Below are 26020 nucleotides of genomic sequence, written 5' to 3' on the forward strand. Positions count from 1 at the left end.
ACAGTGTCGCAGGATAGGGTGATCTTTGGGGAAACAGCTGGATTAGTAATCCAGCTGTGTGCCTTATATATAATTGCGGGATGGAGTGCCTCCTCCCGCACCTCAAATAATCAATCAAGAAAATAACACTGCTGCTTGCATCAAGATTATCTGACCTTTAATCACTTTAGCATGACAAGTGCGACACATAGAATGCCTCTAGCATGGGAGCACCACGCGGCATATGCCTTGTGAACTTTACATTTATCTTTCAAGCCCAGCATTTACCTATACATGGTTCAAGGAGATAGGATGACTCTTCCTTGGTCATGCAGACAAATCAGACCTGGTGGAGACAAGAATTGCGAGCAATTTCGCTACGACGGTTATTCGCCAACACGAAATACGAAATACGAAGACGTCGGACCCGAGATCAGCCGACCGAGAAGAGAAAAGCTACCCAAGTTTCGAGAGTGAGATACAGGAGGAACTATGGTCTCAGATATTGCCTCGAGACTACTTGTTAACTCCATCGACCACTCAGCGCGGACCAAGAAGCACTTCAACCAAATTGTGATCAAACATTACCAGAATGGCGAACCCGAGCACCTTTGAAAGGCTTCGTCTGGTTGGTGAGTCAGATGCTCGCATGTAACGCGAGTCTCCATGCGCGGTAGGAATACTGAGTTCGCAAATAGGACGGCTTGACAGCATGCAACGAGCAGACACTCGCTGAACTTTTACAACAATGTGGCCGTCAGTGCATTCTATTCACAGTCTACGGGTGTGTCCCTTGGGGTTCTCCGTGGCCTCGTGCATCGCGCCTTGAGCGATGTCATCGAAGATCATGCGGCTCTCGCAGCCTGTGTAGTGGATGAGGGCACGACCTCACCTTATTTTGTGCGACTGCCACAAATCGACCTCGAAAAGTCCGTCCGCTTCATTGCTTCACGGTTAATACAAAATGGGTCCCAACCCATTGCCATCAAAGAGCTTGATCAGTTACTTGAGGAGGAGCACAATCAAAATTTCAAATCCTTAAATGGTGTGCTTCCAATGTGGAGAGTACTCATCGTTCATGAGCCGGAGCCTTGTTCTCGATTCGTTGTCACTTTCGTCTATCACCACGCGATATGTGATGGCACCTCGGGCTTGGTGTTCCACCGATCTTTTCTCACGAAATTGCAGAAAGCGGCCAGATCACCGGATTCGGATAGGTCAACTGTCGATTCGATCGTGAGACCCTCCAACAAAATGTTGATTCCGTGTCTGGAAGATCTTCATCCGCTACCGATTTCCCTGCGCTACCTTTTCAAGTCACTTTACTCTGAGTTTGTGGCCCACCCTCCGAGGGGTTTATGGACGTCTATACCCATTACCGTCGACCAATCGAAACGCAGGTCGCGCTACCGATCACTTTACTTCTCGAAAGACACAACGTCTAGCCTCATAGTGATTTGTCGCTCACATCGCACTAGCGTCACTGCGGCCGTCCAGGCTATGCTGGCCGCTGCGGTGCTGGCCGAGCTTCCAGCAGACAAGTATTCCACTCTCCGTGTTGACGGCGCCGTGTCGCTAAGACAGTGGCTGCCGCACGACGTCGTCGATGAAGACTCTATTGGCAACTGGGTGTCTCGCTACCTGGAGGAACATCGCCGCCCAAATAGCTCGACGACCGACGCTGCAGCTCTCTTCTCTTGGGATGAGGCTAGACGAATCAGAGCCACCATTGAAGGTGAGCTGCGGAAAGAAGGCAAGGACAGTCACGTTGCGTTGCTACGGTTTGCCGGCAATCTTCACAACTTTTTCCGATCCAAGATCGGCAAGCCTAGAGATGAGAGCTTCGAGTTCTCTAACGTTGGGGTTTTCAAGACCGCACCTGACCAAGGTGACGGTCTTGGTCCCAGCTGGGAGATCGGAAAAGTTGTTTTCAGCCAGAGTGCAGATGTGGCGGGAGCCCCGCTTGAAGCTTCGTTGGTGACGGGTGCCGACGGACACCTCAATATTGGCTTCTCCTGGCTGGAGGGTGTCGTTGACGGTAACTGGGTGGAGCGAGTGATGGACTCATTAGGCAGGTTGATCCGGGATTCCGCGAATTAGGGTTGACCTTCAAAAAAGCCTCATCTTGATAGCTATAGTAGCGGGCTGATGGGGGGCATCGAGCACAGGCTCAGTATCATCAAGACTGTGTCATATACATCGAGCACTATTTGGGTGTGTTGGATATTTGGTGTCCATTCTCATATTTCCAAAGTGATATAACTCTAGGCAATCTACCAGACTTATCCTGGGGCTTCTATATAACACTAACTCACAACAGCACAAACAGCGTGTTCTCAGCATTACAATCTCGAGAGTTTCACCACCCTGGTCAAGACCCAAAGTCCTTTGCCTTCAGCAAGCACTGTACCGCTTGCATCCTTGATGCAACCCTTGATCATCCATTTTCTTCGGTCCCTATACTCCATCCAACATTCAACATAGACTACCGCTGGGACGATGACGGGCTTGCGGAAGTCTACTTGAAGAGTTGCAGTATGTAGATTTCCTCCGACTTCCGGGACTCTTTTCCGATGGGCCCCAGCACAAAGGCTCATGGTCTGGTCGAGGATGGAGCATATGGCGCCTCCGTGCATCGTGTCGCGAAATCCCCAAAGGCCAGTTCCTAGCTTGACAAGGAAGATACAGTCGGGCGAAAAAATAAGAGGTGGTTGAGGGTGAGGGTTTTGTTCTGTCAGTGTCCTGTCCTTGATATTGTCTGGAAATGTTCGATGTACTAAGCATATCCAATGTGACAATGTCTGTGGTGTTTTCAATGTCGAGCCAAAAAATGTGTCCTCGCCAAGGCTATCGATGCCCTCGCGGAATGAGATTGATGCAGGTTCGTAGTTATCATTGTTGATTAACTCCTTTGCCCAGTCCAGCTTTGAGAAATATTCCAAGCCTTTTTCAAGATCAGGTAAGATCACTCTTCTGGTTTTGTTGATACCGGGTTCACCTTGCTTCTCCATCACCCTCTATATGACAGTGAAGACAATATTCAATTTGGTTATCAACCACATCGACTACTGGTCTCTTTAAGTGGCTTTTGACACATCATAGGTTTCCACTAGGAAACGTTCCTGGTCAGGCTCTCAATTTCGGCTCCTCGGCTCCTCGGCTCGTGGGATGTTCGACTAACGGGATGCCAAGGTAATAATACTCATCACCGAAATTGATCTCCAACGTTGTGTTGCACAAGGGAGGCTAGAGCAGGGTGTGTGCTTATCGATCTGACGGACTCGACGAAGAGTGAACGCATATGGATCTCAAGGAGTTCGCATGCGTTGCCAAGCGATACTCTTAAGCCTTGGCATTCGTGACATTAACCCGGGGTGGCTTTTTTAATATATTCTTTAAAACCGGGCTTCGCTTGTTGCAATTGGGAACTATGGAGGCATTATTGAATCGCTCCTAGCCTCGCGCTAGCGCATTTCTAGCCAACCTTCGAATCCGTCCTGGCGCAGCCTCGTTTCGTTGGTATCTTTGTACATAGTTCGCTGTCTTCGACAGCGATCCTCTTCTCTTCTTCTCGGCAGTTTAATCTCCTGAATAATAGAGCTGTCTACCAAGTAGGACTCCCTGCGTTTGATACGAGCCGTCACATCGGTAGGTTTCAGGTCGAGTTTCAGGTTTTCTACTTATGGTGTTTACGTCGTTGGCGGCGGAGCGCGCGTGCGCGGACGTTATCACTTTATCGGACTTGGATAGCGATGTTGAGAGGAGGTTCAGGTTCGACGTCAGTGTTGTGTGCAGGGTTTGCAGGTGGGTTAGTTCTTGGGATAACGTCTGTAGCGTGGATTGCAGAGCGAGGTTTTGTGATGAGAGCGCTGGGAGGGCGGTCGTTGATTGGGTGATTTGTTGGTGTAGGGACTGTGTTCGTTGGTGGGAGGAAATTGCACCATCGTTGGTATCAGGCAACAACGTCGTATTTCATTGTTCAATAAAAAGCCGGTGCGATCTCGCAATTTACGGATCATTTAAAAGCCAATCACAATCCGTATGGATACTCTTCGGAATAAAAATCGTGGTCTTTAGGGGCTAGCATTGGGCACGCCCTATGATGTCGCAACAGGCATCATTCAATTCTACACCACTAAGTCTACATGTGCTCAGCAATATATGGCCGTTCTCGTGTCTCAGGAGATCACTGACGCCGTGTGCTACATCAGCTGAAAATACGGACTCTAGGTCCTGGGGTTGATGAAGTCGGTGCGGGAATTTTTCCAGAATCGCTGCCAAAACATGACCGTCCCTTGGAAACTCCGCGCAAGAGTGAGTCCTTGGTCCCGAAGCCTCTGCAGCCTCATGGACGACCAGATGCCGCTCAACATCAAGGATTGACATCCATAAGTGGGCAGGGAGTTATTGACCACTCTTTGTTTGTTCAGCCAACTGCATATTCGACGTATCAGACAAGGCCAATCTCTACAATCGCCCCCCTACCACCACCAGGTCATCTGAGAAAGACTTCAGGCCGTCATAGATTTGAGGTACAACCAGTTCCGACTCAACCAAACACTTCAGTGTCGTCACACCAACGAGTATGAGAAGCAGAAGTTCTTCAAGCGTGACCCAGTGTTCACCTACAGATACCCAGTTTAAGAGGACAGCAGGTTATAGCTTGTTTCCTAGGAGAGACTCGTCTGCAGGACAAGGATCAGTCATGTAATCCAACGACATTATTCTTCTCGGGAACATCAGACTTGGAAGTGTCTTCGAGGAAATTCACAGTCCCGCTAGCACAGCAACCTCTTCGAGTGACCATTTGGAGAATAGCATGTCTCCTAATCTCAAGGAAAATGCTTTGACTCGGAGGAAGCCATCGTTGTCCAAACCATGCTACAAAGGCCACAGGGTCACAAGTCCAGCCAATGCCATTACTGAAGAACCAGATCAGACACAAAGATCACCACTTGTTGGGGAAAGACATCTACAAGCTTGTTTTGTAACCAATAAACACATATCGCAGTGTCAAAAAATTACTCCGTACACAACCAACGAGTCCTCCATCGAGACTACTCTTGTGGAAATCCCCCAAACTATCTCCAGAGCTCCAAGCAAAGTGAGGTTGAGTAACCCTCCACGTAAGAATCGGCATATAAAGGGGCAGAAAAGCATGCCCTCCATCGCCCCTGCCGCCATGCCTCCGTCAGGACCGCCTCCAAGTGGACCTCTACCAGAACTGTTTTGCTCATCAAAAGTCAAAGTCGTCGGTCAAGGTCAACACCAGATCGGCCTCTACATGCACATCTTCCTCCACGATTAGCCTCCAGTACAAACACACCCACGCCGAATCATCCCCTTCCTCCCTTGCTACCACAAAGATCGCCTGGGCACCCACTGTGCCGCTAACTACCTCCTTGGACACAGCGCACTCCAAGAACAGATTTGCGGCCAGCGGAAATACCACAAAGGGTGATTCTCCAGCAATTCCACTTCTTGATGCCGGACCTCCTTAGACTTCGCACCAACCTTATCGATGCACTCGAGCTCCTCGATTGCGATATCACCCAGCGGATGCCGTTATACCCACATCCAGACGTAGGAAAACAGCTCAAGGAGATATTACTTCAGCTTCAGCCCGGGCCGGCACGATGATTGCTCTGCAACCTTTTCAAAAAGCTCGGATCCTCAAACACTGCCGTCAACTCGCCGGCAACAATGAGATCAGTGTGGAGCGAAAATATGACGGCGAATACTGTCAGATCCATGTATGGATAGAGGGTGGTGAGTTTCATATCACCATTTTTTCCAAGAGCGGACGAGATTCCAGCAAAGATCGAAAAGACCTCCATGCCACAATTCGGCAGTGTTTAGCCATTGGTACGACAGGTTGCAAACTCAAGCGACAATGCGTCCTCACTGGAGAATTATTGGTGTGGAATGATCGCACGCGTTGTATCATGCCGTTCCACAAGATCCGTCGCTATGTTTCCCGGGAAGGGCGCCAACTGGGATGTGGTCGAGACTCACCTCCTTGCGAGGATGAGCACCTGATGATCATGTTCTACGATCTTCTCATCCTTGACGACATTGTGTGTCTTCATGAGCCACACAATGTCCGACGTCGGAGGCTCTGGGCCACAATTCATCGGATCCCTGGCCGAGCCGACATCGGTCACCGGGTAAAAATCGATTTGAGAAAGGTCGACGGTGCGACTCGTCTTGGGGAGGAAATGGCGTCCGCCATTGCCCGAGGCTGGGAAGGCCTGGTCATTAAAGATTGCGAAGCTCCATACTTCGCAGTTCACGGCGATGTGCCGCAAATCAAGCTGAAGAAGGATTACATTCCGGGGTTAGGCGATTCAGCCGATTTGGTGATTGTAGGTGGCCGTTACGACACAAAAGAATTCTGGGCGCAGAACGAAAAGGGTATCTGGTGGACAACTTTCTACCTGGCCTGCTTGAGCAACAAGGAGGCGATGTTGCGTTCAGAGGCTAAACCGGTCTTTCAGATAGTGACCAGTGTTACTCGACCTTGCCTGTCGATGGCCGATGTTCGGTATCTGAATCGCTACGGTGTATTCCACCAAGTCCCTTTCGCGGAGTCAATCAGCCAAATGGAGGTTCAAATTGATTTCGTGGCCCCTAGTCGACCAAGTGAGCTTTTTGTAGAACCGGCGGTCGTCGAAGTCGTGGGGGCCGGGTTTGATCGTCCGGCGGACCAACGCTTCTTGACATTACGCTTCCCTCGGATCGTCAAGATACATCAGGATCGGACGTTCAGTGATTCTCTCGATTTTACGGAGTATCAGCAATTAGCTCAAGAGAGCATGGCGTTGGCTGCGGAAGTGAATGACATTGATGGACAAAGACAGACATCTCATGCATCCTCACCGCTCCAACGCGTAGAATCTGCACGCTCAACTTCAACTCCAAGTATAGAATCAGGAATGGAAAGAGAGGTTGATGATGGAAACGAGATCAGCCAGGACGATAACTCGGATGAAGAACCTCTCTCAGTATTGAGTGAACGACCTCAAGTGGCAAAGCGGCGAAGATCACCAGAAGACTCTCCCACTTTTGCTGCCACTTGCAAGAAGACAAAAAAGTTATGGACATCAAAGAGTGAAAGGTTACAGGGTACGGCAAGAGGAATGACAAACCCAGTGACCGTTTGAGGGACGACAAGCCACGGACTAAATGATGGTGTTGGGGTAACATATAATCTTCCGGCTGCTCTCGCTGCCCGCGATGTGTCATTGGATGTTCAGTCCCAAGCAGGAGTCTTCCATCTTATGTAGGCTTCCGACTGTCTCACAGACATATTGTAACACCAATCCTTCTTGATAAGGTGTTGAGTGAATTATGTTCAATCGAGCCAAGAATTGTTAGGACCATGCTCGAAGTGTCCTTTGCCGCTCACTTACGCATTTTCTACCACTGGCGGCTGTTCGTCACCGCTTCGAAAGAATGAGTCCTAAGTCGACGCTGCCATCTTGATGCTCGCCTGGCAAGTCTTGCATCTTGTCACGGAACGTCTCCTATCGATGGAAGATATGGAAGACATGCCAAGTTTCACCGTGAGTCAAGCAAGAACCTATATGGAGAAGCTGAAGAACCAATTCGATTTCGAGATAACAGGAAGAATTCTGGGGAGACTCAATCTCATCCAACGGCGTCGAGGCAATAAGTCATGGGGTGGAAATGCACACCCGAAGTCCCCATGTGCGTGGAGCGCAGTGTCAGGACATAGCAGTTCATATGTGAAAGATGGTTTTTGCAGTTCTTTACCTAAGCAAAGATTTAAATGCTTCCATTGCGACCTTCGATCATGATTAATTAGGTTTCAGAGAAGAGGCCAGGCAACTCTTATCACCCCCAGCTGATTTTACACACAGATAAGATTTTCAAAATTTAGACTGCCAAGATTCTGATTGTGTACTAGGGCTTTTAGTAGGACAATTTACCTTTATCTGGAAGCAATCAGTCGAAGATCATCTATGCCATCAAAAACGGGTTCAAGGTACAACAATTTGAACAAAGAGTGTCTGCCATTATTCTCCCGATCAGAAGCCTCAAATGCGTCAGAAGTAAGCTTAACAACCAACCTTGCCCCTCATTAGGGTGAAGCAGCTATCGTTCAGCGCGCTAAATACGGTGCGACACTGGATCCACCGCGAATTAGGATCAAGGTCCAATCCGCAAGTTTCTTAGCGAGTCAGGTCTGCCTCAACCGCATTAAACTCACACAATTGCACAACAGAGCGAGATACTTTGACGATGCCACCCGTGAACGCAAGCCAGCGCCTGCTCCTGGAAGGTAGCGACTCGTCCCTTTCAGTCCTTTATGGAGGGCAAAGTTCAAAGACAATCGGTATAAAGCCAGGAATAAGGCTGAATCGTCAAAACCAGGGCACAAAAGCATGGTTGAGCGGAAGCCAGATAACTGATATCTTACAATTGTTCACTCTGTGCCGCAATCAGATCCTATCGCAAATCATATATGATGCTGATTCCAAGTGTTCTCCAAGACTGGCCAGCGATCAGACATTAATCCTGCCCCTCTTCTCGTCAATAATAATCATTGGGTGCTTACCTCGATAAAATGGGATGAGACGCGGTCAGCCTCTTTTTACTTTTATGACTCTCTGACGACTTCAGCGAAGACCATCCCCGAGCTCATGAAGAGAGCGATTGCCCGTCTACCTTCCTTGACCCTCCAACAACCCACTGAAATGGTGTGTTATGCCACGTAACAGTCTAGGGGGATACTAAATGGCTAGGGCTGTGCGGCACAAACGAATAACCACGATTGTGGAATCCATGTGATCGTGAATGGGTTATGCCTCCTTCTGAACATAAATCCCCTCGAGTATATAGATTCGAGTTGGTGGAGATTATTTCTAGGCCATGTCGCTCAGAGTAAGAAACGACCGACAACGGCGTGGTGATTCACTGCTGACATACGGTAGCTTACGCTTCTGAGATTAGCCCACTCGTTGATGGAACATGTATGGTGGATTGGGATGATCTTGTCCACTTGCGCACCTCATAATCCTCTTGCGAGACGGTATCATGCAGTACTGCATTATCATCAGCAGGTAAAATTACGGTGAAACGGTGAGAGCTCGTTTCGTGAACGGAAAACGAAGCCGTCAACGGGAGTACCACTGAACTTTTTCGACAGAGCCTCGCCGAATTATCAAGGGCGTGGGTTGGGAATAGAGGTAGGCGTAGGCCAGTCCATTGAGGAAGGCGGTGCGCAGAGGCACGCGAGTGTCATGGAAGGGTTTGATCTTGTCAACATCCATGATGATATACACAATGTCAAGTAGAAAGAATAGTCAATCATCCAGAAATCAATGGGAATGGAAACATCCCAGGTCCTTATATGTACCACCAAATTTAAGTAGCTTAAAATGAGTGAAGCCATGCTTCAACTCCTGACATCAGAATACCTCTGAAGTATTACTAGTAGACGATTGGCTCCAGAAGTTAGCACTTAGGCGCCAACTAAAAAAATTGCCGAATCAACATGTAATCAAAGCCCCTCTATCTCCTCGCGCTTTATGCTCGGTTAGACCATTTTTCAATATGGAATTTCCCACGGCTCTTCGGTTTTCTTCATGCAACGAGAACATCGCACGCCGTGCATCTTGACAAGTTCAGCTCAGTTCATGTCTCCGAGTTTTTGAACAATCACGGGCAGGAGGTGAAAGTTCCACAGCCTAAATGCTTTGCAGGCTTTGGATTTGGAAAAGCTTGATATCCCAAATTTAAGTTGGATGCGTGGTTTTGAAAGAGACATCAGGGCTGGATTTGGTACACTTGAGGAGTGTGGATTAGGGTTAGTAGAGTACAGGTTGGAGCAACCAGGTTGAGGTTATATATTATTCCCAAAATCATGGCTGAGACACACGTAGAAAGGAGGTTTCACCCATGTCAACCTGTCGATAATCCAAGATTCGTGAGATCAAGTGTTGCTATGTGCTAGTCATAGAGACTCCTCGCCGTAGTAGCTCAGTAGTAGCTCAAGAGCGCGCATAACATGCACTTTAGCGTGGCGAGTCCGCTCATTTTATTTATCACCATCAGGACCTCTACCAATGGTGTTCCCGACAGATAGCTTACAATCTTTCCGGTACCGTAGTCAAAGATTTGGGTGAAATGTGCTAATCGGCGATGGCGTGTACGAAAGGGTGCAGGTGCAGTGAGTGGCGTACAGCCCACAATTCGATCGCCGATGCAATTTTGTCACCTGACCAGGTATCTTAGCTCGGTCACTTCTTTGGCACAGACCTCTCCTCTCATATTCCTTGCGCGCGGAGGCACTTATCAATGGGTGCACTTATTAATGGGTGCATTTATTAATGGGTGCATTTATTAATGGGTGCATTTATTAATGGGTGCATTTATTAATGGGTGCATTTATTAATGGGTGCATTTTCGTTCGGTTAGTCGATTTTCGTTGGACTTCGTGTTGTGGCTGTGATGAAGATTCGTGCTACAACCTACCACCCTTATGCCCGCTGTTGCCCCCTCGACTGTCCAGTGTGATTCCTCAAATCATCGTTTCTATTCTCGTTGAATACGATCCCAGGATCATGCGTCTGGCCAAGACAATTTGGTCTTGTCGAACGCTGAGCACCCAACCTTATCTTAACAGTATAAACTCCCACAAGTACTCTCCTTCTGTCCTTCCCCTATCCGTCCTCGGGTCCTCACCTAATTTAAACAACATGGACTTCTCCCTCGGCGACTTCTGCTCGACCTGCGACCATCAGAGCAATGGCTCTGCATTCTGCTCTTCACCATGCCGTAACAAACAAGTCCATCATACTACTCTAGCTGATTCGACGACAACTATGACATTATATGATGAAACAGATACTCACACAGTGTCATACCCTTTGAATTTGTCGGTCTTGATGGTGGGCTTTTGCCTTCGTCTAGCATACGACTTCTCTGTATACCGTACCTCGCCGCATAAACCCATTTGCTTATCAATGACGTCCCAAGCAACGACGGCACAACACTGTGATGTTGGAGTTTCATGGCCACTTCTTCGCCGGTCTCAGCGTCACGACCTATAGAATTGTGAGATCTTTTCGACATCCACGAACGCAGCCATACCTAAATACACATTACCAAAAGAACCAGATCCCAGTTTCCGCACCAGGTGATATCTGCCGCCGATGGCGATATCCTGTATACGCTGCACAAAGCAGTCCATGCTGTGGTTGATGGTCCTTTGTAAAGATTAACTCTCCATGATGGTATTTGTCTGCTGACGCGTGCCACACCTTCTGCCAAGCACTCCAAGTTTTTGCCCATGGTTGCCCATTTACTCCGCGTCGTTTAACCCCGAGAACGATGCAGGATCAGCCCCTATAGCACGCTAATAAGGCTCGGCGCGCTCTGGTCCAATTAACCATGCCTTAGCGCCTGAGCCTTCAAATCGTGTGTCAACCTCCATCCAGGCAGACCATCAACCAACCCACTACTGCATGCGAAGTGCTGCGTCGACAACCTGCCACACCCCTCCTCTCAGCATGAAGCTGTGCCTAATCTGCGACACGACATTGTTGTAACACAGATCGGTAGCTGCGTAAGCGCCGACTCGTGTCTGAGTCTGGCTGAACCCCCTAACACCCTTTTCAGCAGCACCACAAACCTCCCTCAAAAGTCTGTGCAGCACTACTTGTGCGGTACAAAAAGGAAAACTCGATATAATCACGCGCAGCTCGTTCACTCAGCGTCTCCAGCCCACACGAGCAGCGACGCATTCGTTCATCTGTGCTGAGGATTCCCTCACGTGATACCAGCCGCACTTCCAAAATGAATAGCAGTCAGCTGAAATTCTTTAAGAATTGGTTGGCATCGGTAAATGGCATCGGTCGATCAGTAAGCCGATGTCGCAAATTGCCATGCGCATGGTGTGTTTGCCCGTATAGCCGCGCCTCATTGTAATCAGGTCTTGGCATCTTGTGGCTCCAATGTCGAGCGGAAAAATGAAAGTCGTTGCGGGAACCTATTGACCCTAATAACAATCGGAAATACGACTGTGTTATTTAGTGAGGCACTCCAGCCTGAGGAGACATCTTTGACACGGGATTCAATACTGGGAGCGAGTCCCCAACAGAGGACACTAATATGCCGCAGGTCTCTACACCAAAAGACCAATAAGCGCTACCTAGGTATCTTCCTATTCAGCGCTACAGTCACTCCGATGCACTAGAAAGACTTGACCCGCCGCTTGTCCCCAAAATATTAAAAAAGCAGATCACCAACAGTCCCACATCCCATTGACTCCGAGACGTCAGGATCCGGATGCGACAACTACACAAGCCACGGTAAAAGCAGTTGCGAGGAGACCACCCACGCCTGGGATGGCACCCAGCACGGAAGAGGTGACCGACGCCTGCGTAGATCCACAATCGATCCCAGTCGAGCCGGGAGAGCTGGTGATGGTGATAGTCGCCGTCATCTGAGCCTGGACGGCCTGTGTATTTTGGTCAGTCAGGACGACTTGGAAGAAGGTAGGACTGTCCACAATGACGTCGTCGGTTTCGGGCGAGCAACAGAGGTCTTCTCTTTGGTTCGTAAGCGCCGCGGTCATGGCCCCTTGTAGCAGCGCGGCCATATAGTCGCGCTGGTTATTGGAGGTGAAGGTTCCGGTCATGGCAACGGATTGAGTGCCTTCGACATTGAGATGGTTGTAACCTTGTTTGAATGGATTATTGGGATTGCAGCCGTTGGTGCAGGCACTCGAAACTGCTTCAGTGATAAGAGCGCCAGCTCCTCCACCATTAACCGTCAACACTGGACCTCCGACAGTAACCGTTGCTAGCGTCTCGGCGAGCGGATTGTCGAATAAAGCTTGACTGAAGCATATTACCCCGGAGCCGGCCACAGTCGTGCATCCTGTTGACGTGAAGGATTCGAGAAAGTCTTGACACTGGTTGTCCGAGTAGACGTTGCACTGAAATCCTGAGTCGACGCTCACGATGTTGACGGACTGATACGGTCCCGGAGAAACGCAGTTACTGGTGTCCTGAGGATTTGCATTGTTGGACTGAATGTCTTGAAGCTGCGTGCCGCCACAATCTGTGTCACTGAAGGGTAGAAGCGAGATACTGCCAGCCAACGCGGAGCTCGAGGATAGAAAGAGGGAAGAATAAGAAAACTTCATGCTGACAGAGATACACAATGGAAAATAGTTGAGAGGAACAGAATCCGAGATCTGGCGACAATATTGTCCCAGATTCTCTGCCGCCAGAATACTTAAGTATGACTAGCTTCTTGTCGTGTTCCTCGACCCCCGAAGGTACAAGGATGTTGGAATATAATGCAACGCCACATAGTGAGATTTCAAGTACTAACCTGGCCTAAATATAAACACTTGCAGAATAGGGGTGGGGTTAGACAAGGAAACTCAGATGCACTGACCAGAAAATAATCGTCTTAGCTGAGTATATGCCCGTTTCAGCAAGCGTTTTAACTTGCAGATGCCGGACCTATGCTTACCTGCATCCCTAGTCCATTAGAGTCAGCAATGAAAAGTTAGAAATTCGGCATATGACCGAGGAGGGAGCGCGCGCCCCTAAAGAACGAATTGGGCACTTGGGTCATTTATGAGTAGCTCTAGCTGTGGCGCTCCCTCCTCGGCTGACGATTTTTACCTTTCCACCGCTGACTGTACTGAAACTATCAGTGGGGCCAGAAATAAGCACTTGTGAAGCTTTAGCCAAGCTTTAGCCAAGCTCTTCGATCCCGCTATCGGGACCGATCCTGGTTTAACCGAGAGATAAGCGTGTTCATTTCTGGTTATCTTTCAATTAAATAGGGAGTCCGAGCCTGATATTTTCGAGCTTTGGCTGCAATTCCGGGAACTAGGACTGTTCAAGTGTTCCTGTTGGCGAGCCGTGAAGATTATTCATTTCGTGGGGATATTGATTGCTCGAAACACTTATAATCGCACCTTCTTAACTTCACAGTCTCCACAAGCCGACGCCCTTCTGTTCCATTTTCACGACTCATAGCACCGGAGTCTCTTGACTTCAACCATGAATCCCCAACGAGAAGCAGCGTACGAACAGTATAAACACGTTCGAGGCGCAGACGAAGACACCGCAGAAAAGCCTCTCGTGGGAGACCAAGGTAGCCGATCCCTTCCGTGTTCTTATAAATATTCGCCTCGGACCAGTGGTGGGGGACGAGGTCTTCATCATGTCCGAGTGGCACTGCGACTTGTTGTGCTGGTGCTTGCTACCACGATCTTGGCCTGCCAAGTCTATGCGGCCTCCCACTGGCTAAAAACTCGGCATGAAACCTTTCGCAACAACAGCACCGATCTGCAGACCGCCGCCTGGGCCGTGATCGACATCTGGCCAACTTGGACCATCCTCTTAGCTTCGCTGATTGCAGTTCTGATACATCTGCTCTCACTGATGACTTTGTGCGCATTGGTGAGCCTCGACCTGTGCTGAGAGCATCGATAGCAAGTGCTGACCCCAACTCCAGTTCCGCTCTGTGAGAGAGAGTTCGTGGCGTACAACTTGCGTTTATATCACCTCGACAGTTCTCATTATCGCCTGGACAGCCTCAGTGATTTACTTTAAGGTTGCCGACAACCAAGGTCCCAAGAATCGTACAAAATGGGATATCTGGAGCTGGTCGTGCCATCGGAAGTCGCAGAAAGGGCCGATTGCATGGGTTACGTTGTGTAACGGAATGGTCAGTCTGCGCTCAGCCCCCACGCATGATTCCCCCTGTTCTTGACTAAAGCGTATTTCGAGACGGTAGCACTAACTCCCGCTACTAGGGATATACCTTCATTGCTTCTCTTATCGTGCTCATTCTCGAGGTCATCGCCCTCCTCCTTTTTGTCGCACAGAGACACAAGTCCAAGATCTCATACAAGAAGGTTTCGGCCTATTGGAACACCCCATAGGCTACACAACGCCAGCTGTGGAGTTTTAGAGGGTGGAGGGATATTGTGGTATCTGGTTCGGCAATGTAGGGAGATCAGTGTCTGCTAGATGTAAAACCTTCGAAAATTAAATAAAGGAAGGAACTCACCTCCGCCGCTCGTAAATACTGCCCTCTCTCTAAGTGCGATAATTTACCTCGGACTTTCCATTTCCAACGATGCATTCAAATCCAGATATCTCTCTTCCTGTATCAGCTTCATTTACATACCTTAGGAAACTACTCCAAGCATGCCTCAAGACGTCTTGTGCCGGATGGCGGACCTCATAGGAGACACCTTCTGTTACGTAAAGTGACCACACATTTATCTACGAAGCGAAACTATCCGATATTCAGCGCCGCCCAATTTCAATGACTTGCAGCATCAGGGAACGAGAATTGAAGTCGGCGCAGAAAATCAAAACATTCATGATCCTTGATGAAGAGTGGCGATTAGTCAGCCCAAGGCGGACAAATAGCGTTCGTGAGATAATAATTTTCCCTGCTCTGTTCTTTCTGCCTCTCACATCTATGCTACGCACACGTTAGGACACCTTGAGGATAAGGGCCATGTACATAAGGGACCCGCGTCCCAAAGAAATGGAAGAGATGTGGCTAAATGTTGCCGGTGTACTGTGAATATTTGGACAAAGATATGCAACAGAAGCGAAGATAGAAAATGGAACGCACGTCTGGGCCATCGAGATGTGAGCAAACCGCAGTTAATGTTGAGGAATCGAGATTTCTGCATGAGCATTTCCAGAAGCGGAGTTCTCTCCGAATGCGTCATTACATACTCTAACGCGTAGTACACTTATCAGTAATCAATGACGTGCTTGTAATTGTGGTATTCGATATTGCGGGCATACTCACATGACGCAACAGTCTCCTTTGCAAAGGAAGCCACGGTCCAGCATTGTCGACGCTACATGAGTGATCTTTCAAGCGGCGGCGGCAGGTGGTCATATGGAGGTGGTGGAAAGACTGCAAAACGCCGGCGCGCGCACCTAAGGTTAGAGACGAATGACTTGGTTTTGTGTTTCGTTCAGGTAGCTATCTTATCGTGGTAGGTTCGCCGGAACGCTAGGGGGTGTCCCAAATAGGTTCGGCTCGATATTGCTTCTACCAATAAAATGGCGCCGACAAGAACTGTCGGCAAAGTTTTAATTGGTTCTAAAACAGAATGGCAACGAGACTAAACCCTCCCGTCCTGTTGAAACCCGGCTCGACCCCCACGGCTGCCTGTGCGGAGGACTGAGGAACTTTAGATATCCGCCCTCCATATTCAATTCTTCCTTGGAACACCTCATGCAGGCAGTGCCGTGGACCAGAGAAAGCGACTCTGGATACTGAAGGAGATAGCCAAAGCAGCTTTCACCAAACACCCTAGAGTCCGCGTTAGACACTGCATGTTGTGTTTAGTGCACAATAATAGGCAGATACCAATGTGAAAGATGTAGAATGCACAAGACCGAATGCATCTTTGACAAAGACGGCGACGGGAGACTCAGAAACGCCCCTCGAGCGGTGCCAAGTTCGGTCAAACGTGAGCTCGCATTACTTAAACAGACCAATCATGCCCTTTCAAGTTTTATAAAGAGATGGTCAAACGTTCTGTCATTAATATTGACGAGCACCCTGGAGTGAAAAGATTATTAGTACAGGTGAATGTCGTGCAGACAATGCATCCTCGCCAACGAAGCTGATCCAAGTATAGAGAGTATTAATCATTGTATTAGAATTCACATAGACCAAGAAACAGCCAATGTTATACAGAGATGATTATGATTTTTGTCCACATGTGAATTTGCTATGACTGTGTGAAACTCGACCCGTCACAATAGGATCTAAATATAGAACTCTTATAGTTCGATTGTAAAAATGAATCAATGTCATAATAATATGATGATCCATTGTTTGGCAAGATGGTCGCCCATTCGTCCCACGCCGAGTGGGAATGGTTCAGGGCTGCAGATCGATACAACCCAGTATATGGAGGAACATTCAGGTCTGATACTCCTTGAATATCGTTGGAAGTGGGAGGTGGATGAAGAACTGTCACAGGCAGTCCATTCGAGGATGTCGGCCATAAAGACGAATTGGGAACTGTAGTACTTGTGGTAGAACCTATAGCATGTGACGTGGTGGGCGACCAGCGGCCCGCTCTGATTGGTGTGATGAAGGATCCAGGGACGAGGATGAAGGTGATGTTTGTCGCGTGAGGAGATATGATGGCAGGGCACACCACAGGATCTGGTCAGACCTTTGGCCCGGCGGACGTCGGATGGTAGGTTTGTTCAGCTCTGAGATGCAAATATGTCCCTTTCATCTAAGCTTTTGCCTTCACCGTTTCCCGTATTCTATGGACGAATCTATTGACTGAGCAAAGCGAGCTTTATACCTGTCCACTCCTTCATATAATTAGGCCATTTGCACTCCCACATATGGTTTCATTAGGCTTTCCCTTTGGAGTTGGGAGCTGCTCAGGGGTAATGATTGTCATCTCGGTCCAGTAGCCCCCTCTGTATACCTTGTTGCTTGACTTTGCTTCGTCCGAGCGGAGGTTGCAGATTCGTCCTTGTTTGGCCCGTGAATTTTAGTGACAATCTGTCATGCGCCAGTGGATGCGAGCCGACGTCCACCATGCTCGGGACCTCGGCATCTTTCAACACGGCCTTACTTGGAACGGGTGTTAACGTTACTGAGGGATTATATCACTCGACGCGAAGAATCGTATTATTTGCTTCTGGCACATGTCTTCTATTCATTTGTGCCAAGGTCGAATCCCTCCCTACCGGCTCCCCTTGTATCGTCCACCATGCGGTCCTTGTCTATTCACAGATATTGCACTCCGGCAGATTACAGCATCCTAAATGTTCCCAAACCGGAGATCAAAGCCTCTGACGACATCCTCATCGAGGTACATGCGGCTTCGATCAACCCGGTGGACGTCAAGGTGGCGTCCGGCGTGGCAAAGATGGTGCGATCAGAAACGTACAAAACCCCTCCTGGCCTGCGAAAGCTTTCCTTTGATCCTTGAAGCCCCCGTGCCATTTGCTGAAGTCTACTCTGCCACCAGATTTCCCTACAAAATCGGGTACGATGTCTCTGGTGTTGTCATTGCAGTCGGGCCTGCAGTAAGCTCCCGCTTCAAGCCCGGCGACGAGGTCTATTCTTGCGTCCCAGAGCGTTGTCGTGGGACAGTCTCAGAATTTGCCCTCTCGACAGCTGCTGCTACCGCTTTGAAGCCTAAGCAGCTGTCTCATGTCCAGGCGGGCTCGCTGCCACTAGTGTCACTCACTGCGCTGCAGGCATTGGATGCCGCAGACGTGGAGCTGGAAGGAGGTCTGGAGGGAAGGACAGTGTACATTCCAGGCGGCCTTTCGGGGGTGGGAACCGTGGCTATCCAGCTCGCGAAAAATATTTTCAAGGTGGACACAGTGATTACGACTCTCTCGCCAGCAAAAATTGCGAAAGTGCACGAGATTATTGGACACGGTATTGTAGACCAAATCATCGACTATACCAAGAATGATCCGGCAAAGGTAATACCGAAGGGCTCTGTCGACTTCATGTTCGACACTATGGGTGGGGCCATGGGAGCCCTGAGCGTGATGAAGCCGGGAGGGATGATCATTACCATCGCCAGTCTACCTTTTGGTCCTGATTTGAGGAGGGTTATGCCCGACCTGCCGGTCGTTGCGAGATGGGCTTTTGATGCGGTTGGCAGCATTGCTCAGCGTAGAGCCAGCAGGTACAAGGTAAGATATTCCTATCTCTTCGCCCACGAAAGTGGCAAGGACCTTGAGAGACTGGCAGACTGGTTAGACCAGGCTATGGTTAGGCCCGTTATTGGTAGAGTAACATGCCTCAGCAATCTTGCAGGTATCAAGGACGGAGCTCAGGAGGTGTTTGACGGGAAAGGTGGGATTGGTAAATTTGTGGTTGAGGTTAAATAGGTAGACTACATCATCATAAGATTCTGTTGGAAGGTTGTCGAGGTCAGCCTTCCGCCACGCCATGTCGACGATTCTGTCAGCCTTCCATGATAATCTCTGTTCCGAATTATGCGAGCTATGCAGTTAGTGTGTTGCGATACACAGCGACCCAACGCTGAGAGAGAGTAAGAAAGGAAGAAAGTGCCAGTCGCTCTCTCCCATGCAAGTCGCACGGGACTTACGCTACTCTCTCTAACACTTCTTTAGCTCCATTTGGGATCGTAGATATGTTACGGACTACCAAGGGCGTAATGGTTCTTGAGCCTGGCGTAGGCTGGTTGTCGTGGAGTGGAGAAGAGGTAATACCGGACAGATCTTGGAAGGCTGGGAGCTTGCCCAATGGTTTAATGTCTAGCCAGGGGGCAGATATGTTCATTGGTACGACTCACATTTACTCCGTCCAGATGCCAGCACCACCAACCATGGAACCAAACTGGGACGCAAATTGACATACTCTTAGAGCCAAATTGAGACCTTTTCGCACTTGGCCATCATTTGGTCAACTAAATACCAACAAAGCAGTTTGAGAAAACGTTGTTTCTGGCGGTTTCCGCCCTTCAATTGAATTCATCCTGGCGTGTTTGAACTGTAGTGCTGTGGAATCCCACAGCAACTGCGGCAAAATCACGTGTACATTCAGCCAAATTTATCCCAGTCAAAGGGCAGACCTGTCATCCAACCAAGTCCACCAGGCTTCGTGGTTCTCCCGTGGTGCATATTGATTGCCAGAGGCACGTCGACTACTCAGCTCTCTTAATCTCTACACTATACAACGATCACTGGTGACAGAATAGATGGGGCAGCAAAACCGTTCTCGTGCGCCTACTGCTCTGTGACTTCTACGCGGAGAGTTGTCATAGTTCGCCATACTAGAAAGTTCCGTCCCACACTGCAGATACCCTACGCTGCACAGAGTTCGAAATGAGGGCCAGCATCAGTATCGAAAACTGCCGGTCAATCTAATGACTTGATCTCCGGTGCTCGCAAACCACGACAATATCGACATCGCCGCAAGTCTGTCATTCGGCATTACAATTATTTTCAGAGACGAATCGCGTAGCCTAGAAAGCAAAGAAGCAATCTATGCAAGCGAAATTGCCTCCAGGACATTATTGGATGAAGATTAGGTTTCTCAATCGAGAATGGCCAATGTTTTGCAAATGTCAGTGCTGCTGATATCAGTGGTTCAGTGATGCTGCACCGTGATAGGGACATTCATATGGCCCAGCAGACAGACAAGTGCTACATGGAATTCGAGTTCCCTTCCATGAATATGCTGGATCTGAACGACTCTTTCTTCAATGTGCCGGGGGGCTACTTCCCATCCGTTGAATTGCTCTTTGTGTTTTTTGTTGCTTGTAATCAAGATCCTATGACATTTGATATCTCTCCTCACAAGGGTTGAAACTTTCCATGGACAATCAAATACAAGGCTACCGTTTTCAATATCGTTCTTTTCATATTTGACATGGATGAGGATACGACCAGTAGCACGAAAATCACGCCCCTGTCCACTACAAGCATCTGTGGCATTGACCGGACAAACCAATATCAATATATCGAGACTCCTGCCAGCGAATGACACTCTAGATAAGGATACTTCTGTTATTGGTTTCCATCTATTATCTGTCCTAATCGAATGTATTGTCAGATACAGCTCCTGTAAATATACCACACCGTTTGTCTGTACTTTCAATACATGACTTCTAAACCCAAGTTTTCGTAGCAGTCGGGACGTTTCTTACGACAAGTCATCTCGTCGATGTGACGCATGCATGCTGAAGAACGCTTGAAGCTCCTGCTACAATATGAGCAGATCCATCTTTTGCCAAGGCCTTGCTGTTCCCGCTGATGCCGCCGAAAATTAGTCAAACTACTGAACAATCGAGCGTCACAGCCATGCTCCGAACAAGGAAAGGGCGGACTGGTCATGCGTATCTCGTCCAATTTTGAGAATCCACTCTCCCCGGCGCATGCTAAGCTGGAATTGCGCATAGCTATTTGTGATACATCATAGAAGTCCGAAGGACGGGCGGCGAAGTTGACAGAATGTCCTTTAGCCGCATGGTCTTCAGAATTTGTACAACTTGATACATATCGTAATGCGGTGAGTGGTATGTCCGTACACATTTTTTGTTCCAAGGCTTGGAGTCTATCTCTTCCGCTATGCGCGATTCAATCTTCCCGAGGTTGTGGGGCCTGGGCTGGTGCTAGAGAAGGCGAGTGCAGGTGAGCCGATGAGACGCTGGCTCTTATCTCATCACCAGTTGTTGGATTCTGGGACTGTAGAGCTGATACTGAAATTGAATGAGACATTGAGAGAGACACTGATGGGTGAAGGAAACGATGTGTAAGTACACCATGGCTTGTCTTACAAGTCAGGAAGGGCATGTTGAGCCGTTTCATATCCGGATTTAACCATGCACTTTCCACGATGCATCCCAGCAGCATCTTCTGAGGTCAACCGCAAATCATTGAGCACTTTGTCTTTGACATAAATGATTTAGCGCATATACATTTGACACGGAACAGCTTCCTTTGTAGACTCCACGACCTTTACAGAAGAACTCCCGAGCTGTGGCTATGGCGAATCAGCACCGTTTTCATTGTGCTGTGAAAGGTGTTGCACAAAGCCATGATATAATCACAGATGGTGATCGACAACAATACATGAGAACCCCGGAACCGGAAATTGCCTGGATTGTAGTGCGGAGTGTCAAGCAGTGTCGACAGGGGAGTGTCCACTCTTGTGGTTTTTGGATGTGAGCCTTTCTCTCATTATCATTAACGTTATACCAAAGTGCTTAAATTATCATCCGCATATCTCCACTGGTCTTACGCAACGCATACCGTGTCCAGACGTGAACAACTGCTGTTGTACCCTCGGGCCCGAAATCAACATTATCAGCCGAGGAGAAGCCCACGATCAACGATATTGGTCTAGGCTGAAGCACGCCCCTCCGTAGGCTGTCAGAACTGACGATGAAGTATGTAACGCTTCCCATTTCGGGACAATGCTAATCTTGGTAGAAGGGAGGCAGAAGTCCGGTGCGGCTGTATATCATTAGGAGACAAGGTCTGATAGTTGGAGACGGCTATATACCAAAAGGAGACAAGGTCTGCTAGTTTGAGACGGCTATATACCAAAAGGAGACAAGGTCTGATAGTTGGAGACGGCTATGATTACTTGTTATAGATTTAGAATGTGCATTAGCCGGAACTGGTGGGCTGATCTACATACAATCCAAGCGATTTGTGGTAGTTCGCCTATGTAGTTACGGCATTCTTGATTTGGCATGTTCACTCGTTCATTGGCTCGAAAGGGTTGGGTGATCTACGATCTAGTCGATTTGTAGTAGTACGTCTGTTTAGTTACGTCACTTTTCGTACTCCGAACTCCTTGATAATGCTTGGAAACTTAATTTGGACAGAGCCAATCAAAAATGGTCAAAGACGGGACAAGAAGTACCTCCGGCAGACGTTGTTGGTTGTTTCAGAGCACCCAGCACAATCACCTGGACCGTCATAGCTTGACGTTAAGTGTGCGCTTCATGTACCTCAAACTTAAATGTGGCAGCAACAATAACCCGAGGACCGCTGGCATATACCATGTGGACGAATGAGGACGGTTTCAAAACTTGTAATGAAAATTGTAATGCTAGTATAATCTTTTTGTTATTATCACGGACTAGTAGCTCTTAACGGCAGCCATGTCCACTGAACCTGCCGGTGAGTCACGGATCTCGAGCATGTTAATGTCTATGAGGCCTATGCCTAATTCCAGACTACTGCTGTTAGCGAACTCTACTCTCCATTCCTACGCAGCTCTCAGTCATATGACTTCTGCAGTTGCATAATCAACAATTTAATCATTCCGAAACATCAATTTGGGGCCACCAAGATAAAGCTTGCGTAATCAAACAGACTGCCGGGAGAATGGTCTCTCTAGGTGTCATCCCCGTGCGCTGTGCACAAGGGCATAAAACACTTAAGGCTCATATGAGTGATGAGATATATGTGCTGGATCTCGATGTGAAATTCTGCGATCCACCGCAAGATCAATGACTCCAGGCCGGAGAAAAAATACAACGTATCTACGCACTTAAGCGTCGCACTCCATGGCGAAGTGCCAGACCGTACTGGTGTAGCCCACTTCTCAATAGTTCTAGCCCCAATTAAACTCCACTTCACATACGGAACATTGAGGGTAATTTGGACGCGATCCCGAACACACGATCCCGAACACATGGGAGGCGGCTTTATTTAGTAGCCAATTACCAGGGGTTTTGTGACGAAGCCGACGTCTTCTAATGCCTCTTTCAATGCCTTTCTCAGACCTGACGATACAGAACGAATTGATAATTATAATACATTGATCAACAGGATTGTTTCAATTTTTAATTGTGGGGCCCGAGTAGATTCCTCCCTGATCTTCGTTTTTTCCCCAACAAGCTTGCCTGGATGCATTGTGCAAGTCTGAAAAGTTATGCCTACCAGCCTTCAGAATGACGATAAATAGGCCGCCGAGCCATCTGCTTCTCCTACTCCTTGAGAACACAACCAGCAAACGCTCCCCCTAGCCACTCTGCATCGTCGATAGGATAACCTTTGCATCAACATGTGGTCGTCCATACCCAAGGCAGTTCATGTCTGCTCTCTCTTGCTCGCAGTGAGGGCGGAGACATATATTCCTGAGAACGGGAGTCTCATCACTGATGTGGTACGTACCCAGCCACTCCGGCTTCAGAGAAGCTGTTCAATTCAAGCGGGAGAACGAGCTAACATCGAGCCACGTACAGAATACACTCCCACTAACCTATGGCATAGCAATACTTCGATCAAGCTGAAGGACTCGGCCCTTTCACTGTGCCCTTCATGCCGGCCTCGACCGAGGCTCCTGGTGCCTGCTGTAAGTATTTTCAAGCTACCTGGTGGCCTTTTCCAACCCCTGATCGTGCACTTGACACATTGCCCTCTTTCCATTTACCATGCGAAATTACATCATCAATGAACTTTGTCCAAGGCTGTGAGTAGCATCCTTGTTTGACAGATGTCTCAGACACTGCCTCACGCGCCGAGCAAGAATAAACACAGGCAATAGTCGTTCGATCGGACGCACAGGCGCCGAATTTGAGTCCCACATCATGGTATACTAGTATCGGCACTTGCTTTCCCGTTGTGTTTGTGCATACGTTGCTAATAGAGCTGTTTTGACATTAGCATGCAACCTCATCGAAGCATATGGCAACATGACGTACATCTACGCCGAAGACACCACATGCATTCAAGTCGCCGCTGGCACCACCGGACCAGACGATCACTCGAGTGACTATTGCAGCTGCTGCGAGTCTGCACGCAACCCATCGTCTGTGATAAATACGTGCCCTGGCTCCGACCTCTCCATCCTGGACTTTCCGAAAGTCGTGTCCAACAGCATCCAAAGTGGGCCACGGGCCTTGGGCTTCAATTGCTCGCCGATCCTGAACAGCGACATGTGCACACTGACGTTTGGATTGGACCTCTGGGCCGGCACCGAGTTCTACGACCTCGCGGCACCGCCGCCGAACGTCACCATGGATAAGCCGCTGAGCGACATCGGCACCCTTACGGCCTTTCCCGGCGCTCAGACCTACCCTTTGACCATCTCTAACGCAGGGTACACGTCAACCATCACAATGGCGCCGTTCAACGCGAAAAATGCCGCCGCTGCCACGCAGACCATGGCCTCAGGAGCTACCGGCGGTGCACAGGAGCCAGGAAGTCATGGCTCAGCGAAGGCGGCGTGCTGCAGCAAAGAAGCGATGTATCTGATAGGATTGATATTCGGGCTCATGTCCTTTTCATTTACTTTCTGATAGTCGTTTTTGGATCGTGCTTGGATCTTCCATCCAGTGAGTGCACTGCGCACTTCTTGCAACTCCGATAATGAACGCCATCGCACCGCCCCGTCACTTGGCAGCGTTTCCATTCCTGACGGCAACACCTTACTGGACACTCGACATAACGGTGCTCGTCGTTCGCGTGTTTGCACCGGTAGGACTCCCCTGGAGGAGCCACTCAAAGCAAGACCTAGACTCTATGCTCCTCTAAACAGAGAATATACTTCGAAGACTCTTATACCATAGATCTCCTAAAATCGAGATGACGTAAGCCTCAAAACGGCCAGAATCCCACAAGGGCCCAAGTCGCGGCACAGGCTAAAGGCTCCTCACTCCCACCACCGCCGCCACTCCGGCAATTGAGGGCAAATCCTCCTTCCGGCTTCTTGCGTTGGTGTGCACGTGGGGCAACATGAAATGATCAAACTTGATCACAAATGCTTCAAGTAGCTCTTGCAGGTCTAAGTTGGCCATAAGGTATATTACGCTCAACCTCTTGAGGCAAGTGTAGTTCAACACAATTTAAGTGATCATAAGAATTGGTACATATCTGCCTGTGTCAGATACCATGTCATTTGTCCTGGCTAATGGGGTACAAGCTAATCACAAGGCTCAGTGTCTCTAGCTCAGGGCCTGTACCCGGGTGCTGTCTCGCTTCTCAACCGCCATGATTTGGTGGTTATGGCGAATACACGCCTTAGGTCGTGGACAGGAATGGTTAGGTTGAGATCACGTCGATCATGACAAGCTTTAGATCGACGATCTGCTTGGAAGCGCGAAAGGTAAGCCGAAGAATATCGGCGATTTAGTGATCCATTTGTTATCTCAGCATAGCTGCACAGTGCGAGTTCAACGAGAATCTGTAGCGTCCCTAAGAAGCCGCCGATCATGTCCTGACTATGGATACAACGACCTGGATCCGTGTTCAAAGACTGGTTAAGCATGGTGAGGGCGCACACAACGGAGAAGTGTATGTTCGAAATGGGTGATTTGCGCCAGAATTCATTTCGGCGACCGTACTACTATTTTTTGTTTTGTGCCTGCTGGAGTTTAGTCGAATGCCAAGAGTGACTCGAGGTTGACGAAGTATACACTAAGGAAATCCCCCCGGGGCTACGAAGCTTCCACATTATCCCCCAATTCAAAGCCATTAAATCGCTCTTTTTGTGCATTCGATATTGGCTATAAAATATTCAATCCCCCAACTTC

The 26020-nt window shown here is 48.8% G+C and overlaps 5 protein-coding genes across 5 annotated transcripts; 4 read left to right on the plus strand and 1 right to left on the minus strand.

Moving 5' to 3' along the window:
* Positions 1-291: 291 nt before the first annotated feature.
* LTR84_011374 (uncharacterized protein) lies at positions 292-2079 on the plus strand (the record flags this gene model as incomplete). The annotated part of the gene is made up of 3 exons (XM_064854906.1): positions 292-452; positions 524-611; positions 691-2079. The coding sequence occupies 3 exons, from the start codon at positions 292-294 to the stop codon at positions 2077-2079; spliced, it is 1638 nt and encodes a 545-aa protein (XP_064699997.1).
* Positions 2080-5615: 3536 nt separating this feature from the next.
* On the plus strand, positions 5616-7142 carry LTR84_011375 (uncharacterized protein; the record flags this gene model as incomplete). The annotated part of the gene is made up of 1 exon (XM_064854907.1): positions 5616-7142. One exon carries the CDS (start codon positions 5616-5618, stop codon positions 7140-7142), a length of 1527 nt encoding a protein of 508 aa, XP_064699998.1.
* Positions 7143-12283: 5141 nt separating this feature from the next.
* LTR84_011376 (uncharacterized protein) lies at positions 12284-13156 on the minus strand (the record flags this gene model as incomplete). Its single annotated transcript, XM_064854908.1, has 1 exon — positions 12284-13156. The coding sequence occupies one exon, from the start codon at positions 13154-13156 to the stop codon at positions 12284-12286; it is 873 nt and encodes a 290-aa protein (XP_064699999.1).
* A 4596-nt stretch (positions 13157-17752) lies between these two features.
* Positions 17753-18893, plus strand: LTR84_011377 (uncharacterized protein; the record flags this gene model as incomplete). The annotated part of the gene is made up of 2 exons (XM_064854909.1): positions 17753-17928; positions 18014-18893. 2 exons carry the CDS (start codon positions 17753-17755, stop codon positions 18891-18893), a joined length of 1056 nt encoding a protein of 351 aa, XP_064700000.1.
* A 5288-nt stretch (positions 18894-24181) lies between these two features.
* Positions 24182-24787, plus strand: LTR84_011378 (uncharacterized protein; the record flags this gene model as incomplete). Its single annotated transcript, XM_064854910.1, has 1 exon — positions 24182-24787. The coding sequence occupies one exon, from the start codon at positions 24182-24184 to the stop codon at positions 24785-24787; it is 606 nt and encodes a 201-aa protein (XP_064700001.1).
* Positions 24788-26020: the final 1233 nt, after the last annotated feature.

This window comes from Exophiala bonariae, assembly GCF_035927105.1.
Source record: "Exophiala bonariae strain CCFEE 5792 chromosome Unknown scaffold_55, whole genome shotgun sequence".
In the NCBI taxonomy this organism is placed as follows: Eukaryota; Fungi; Ascomycota; class Eurotiomycetes; order Chaetothyriales; family Herpotrichiellaceae; genus Exophiala; species Exophiala bonariae.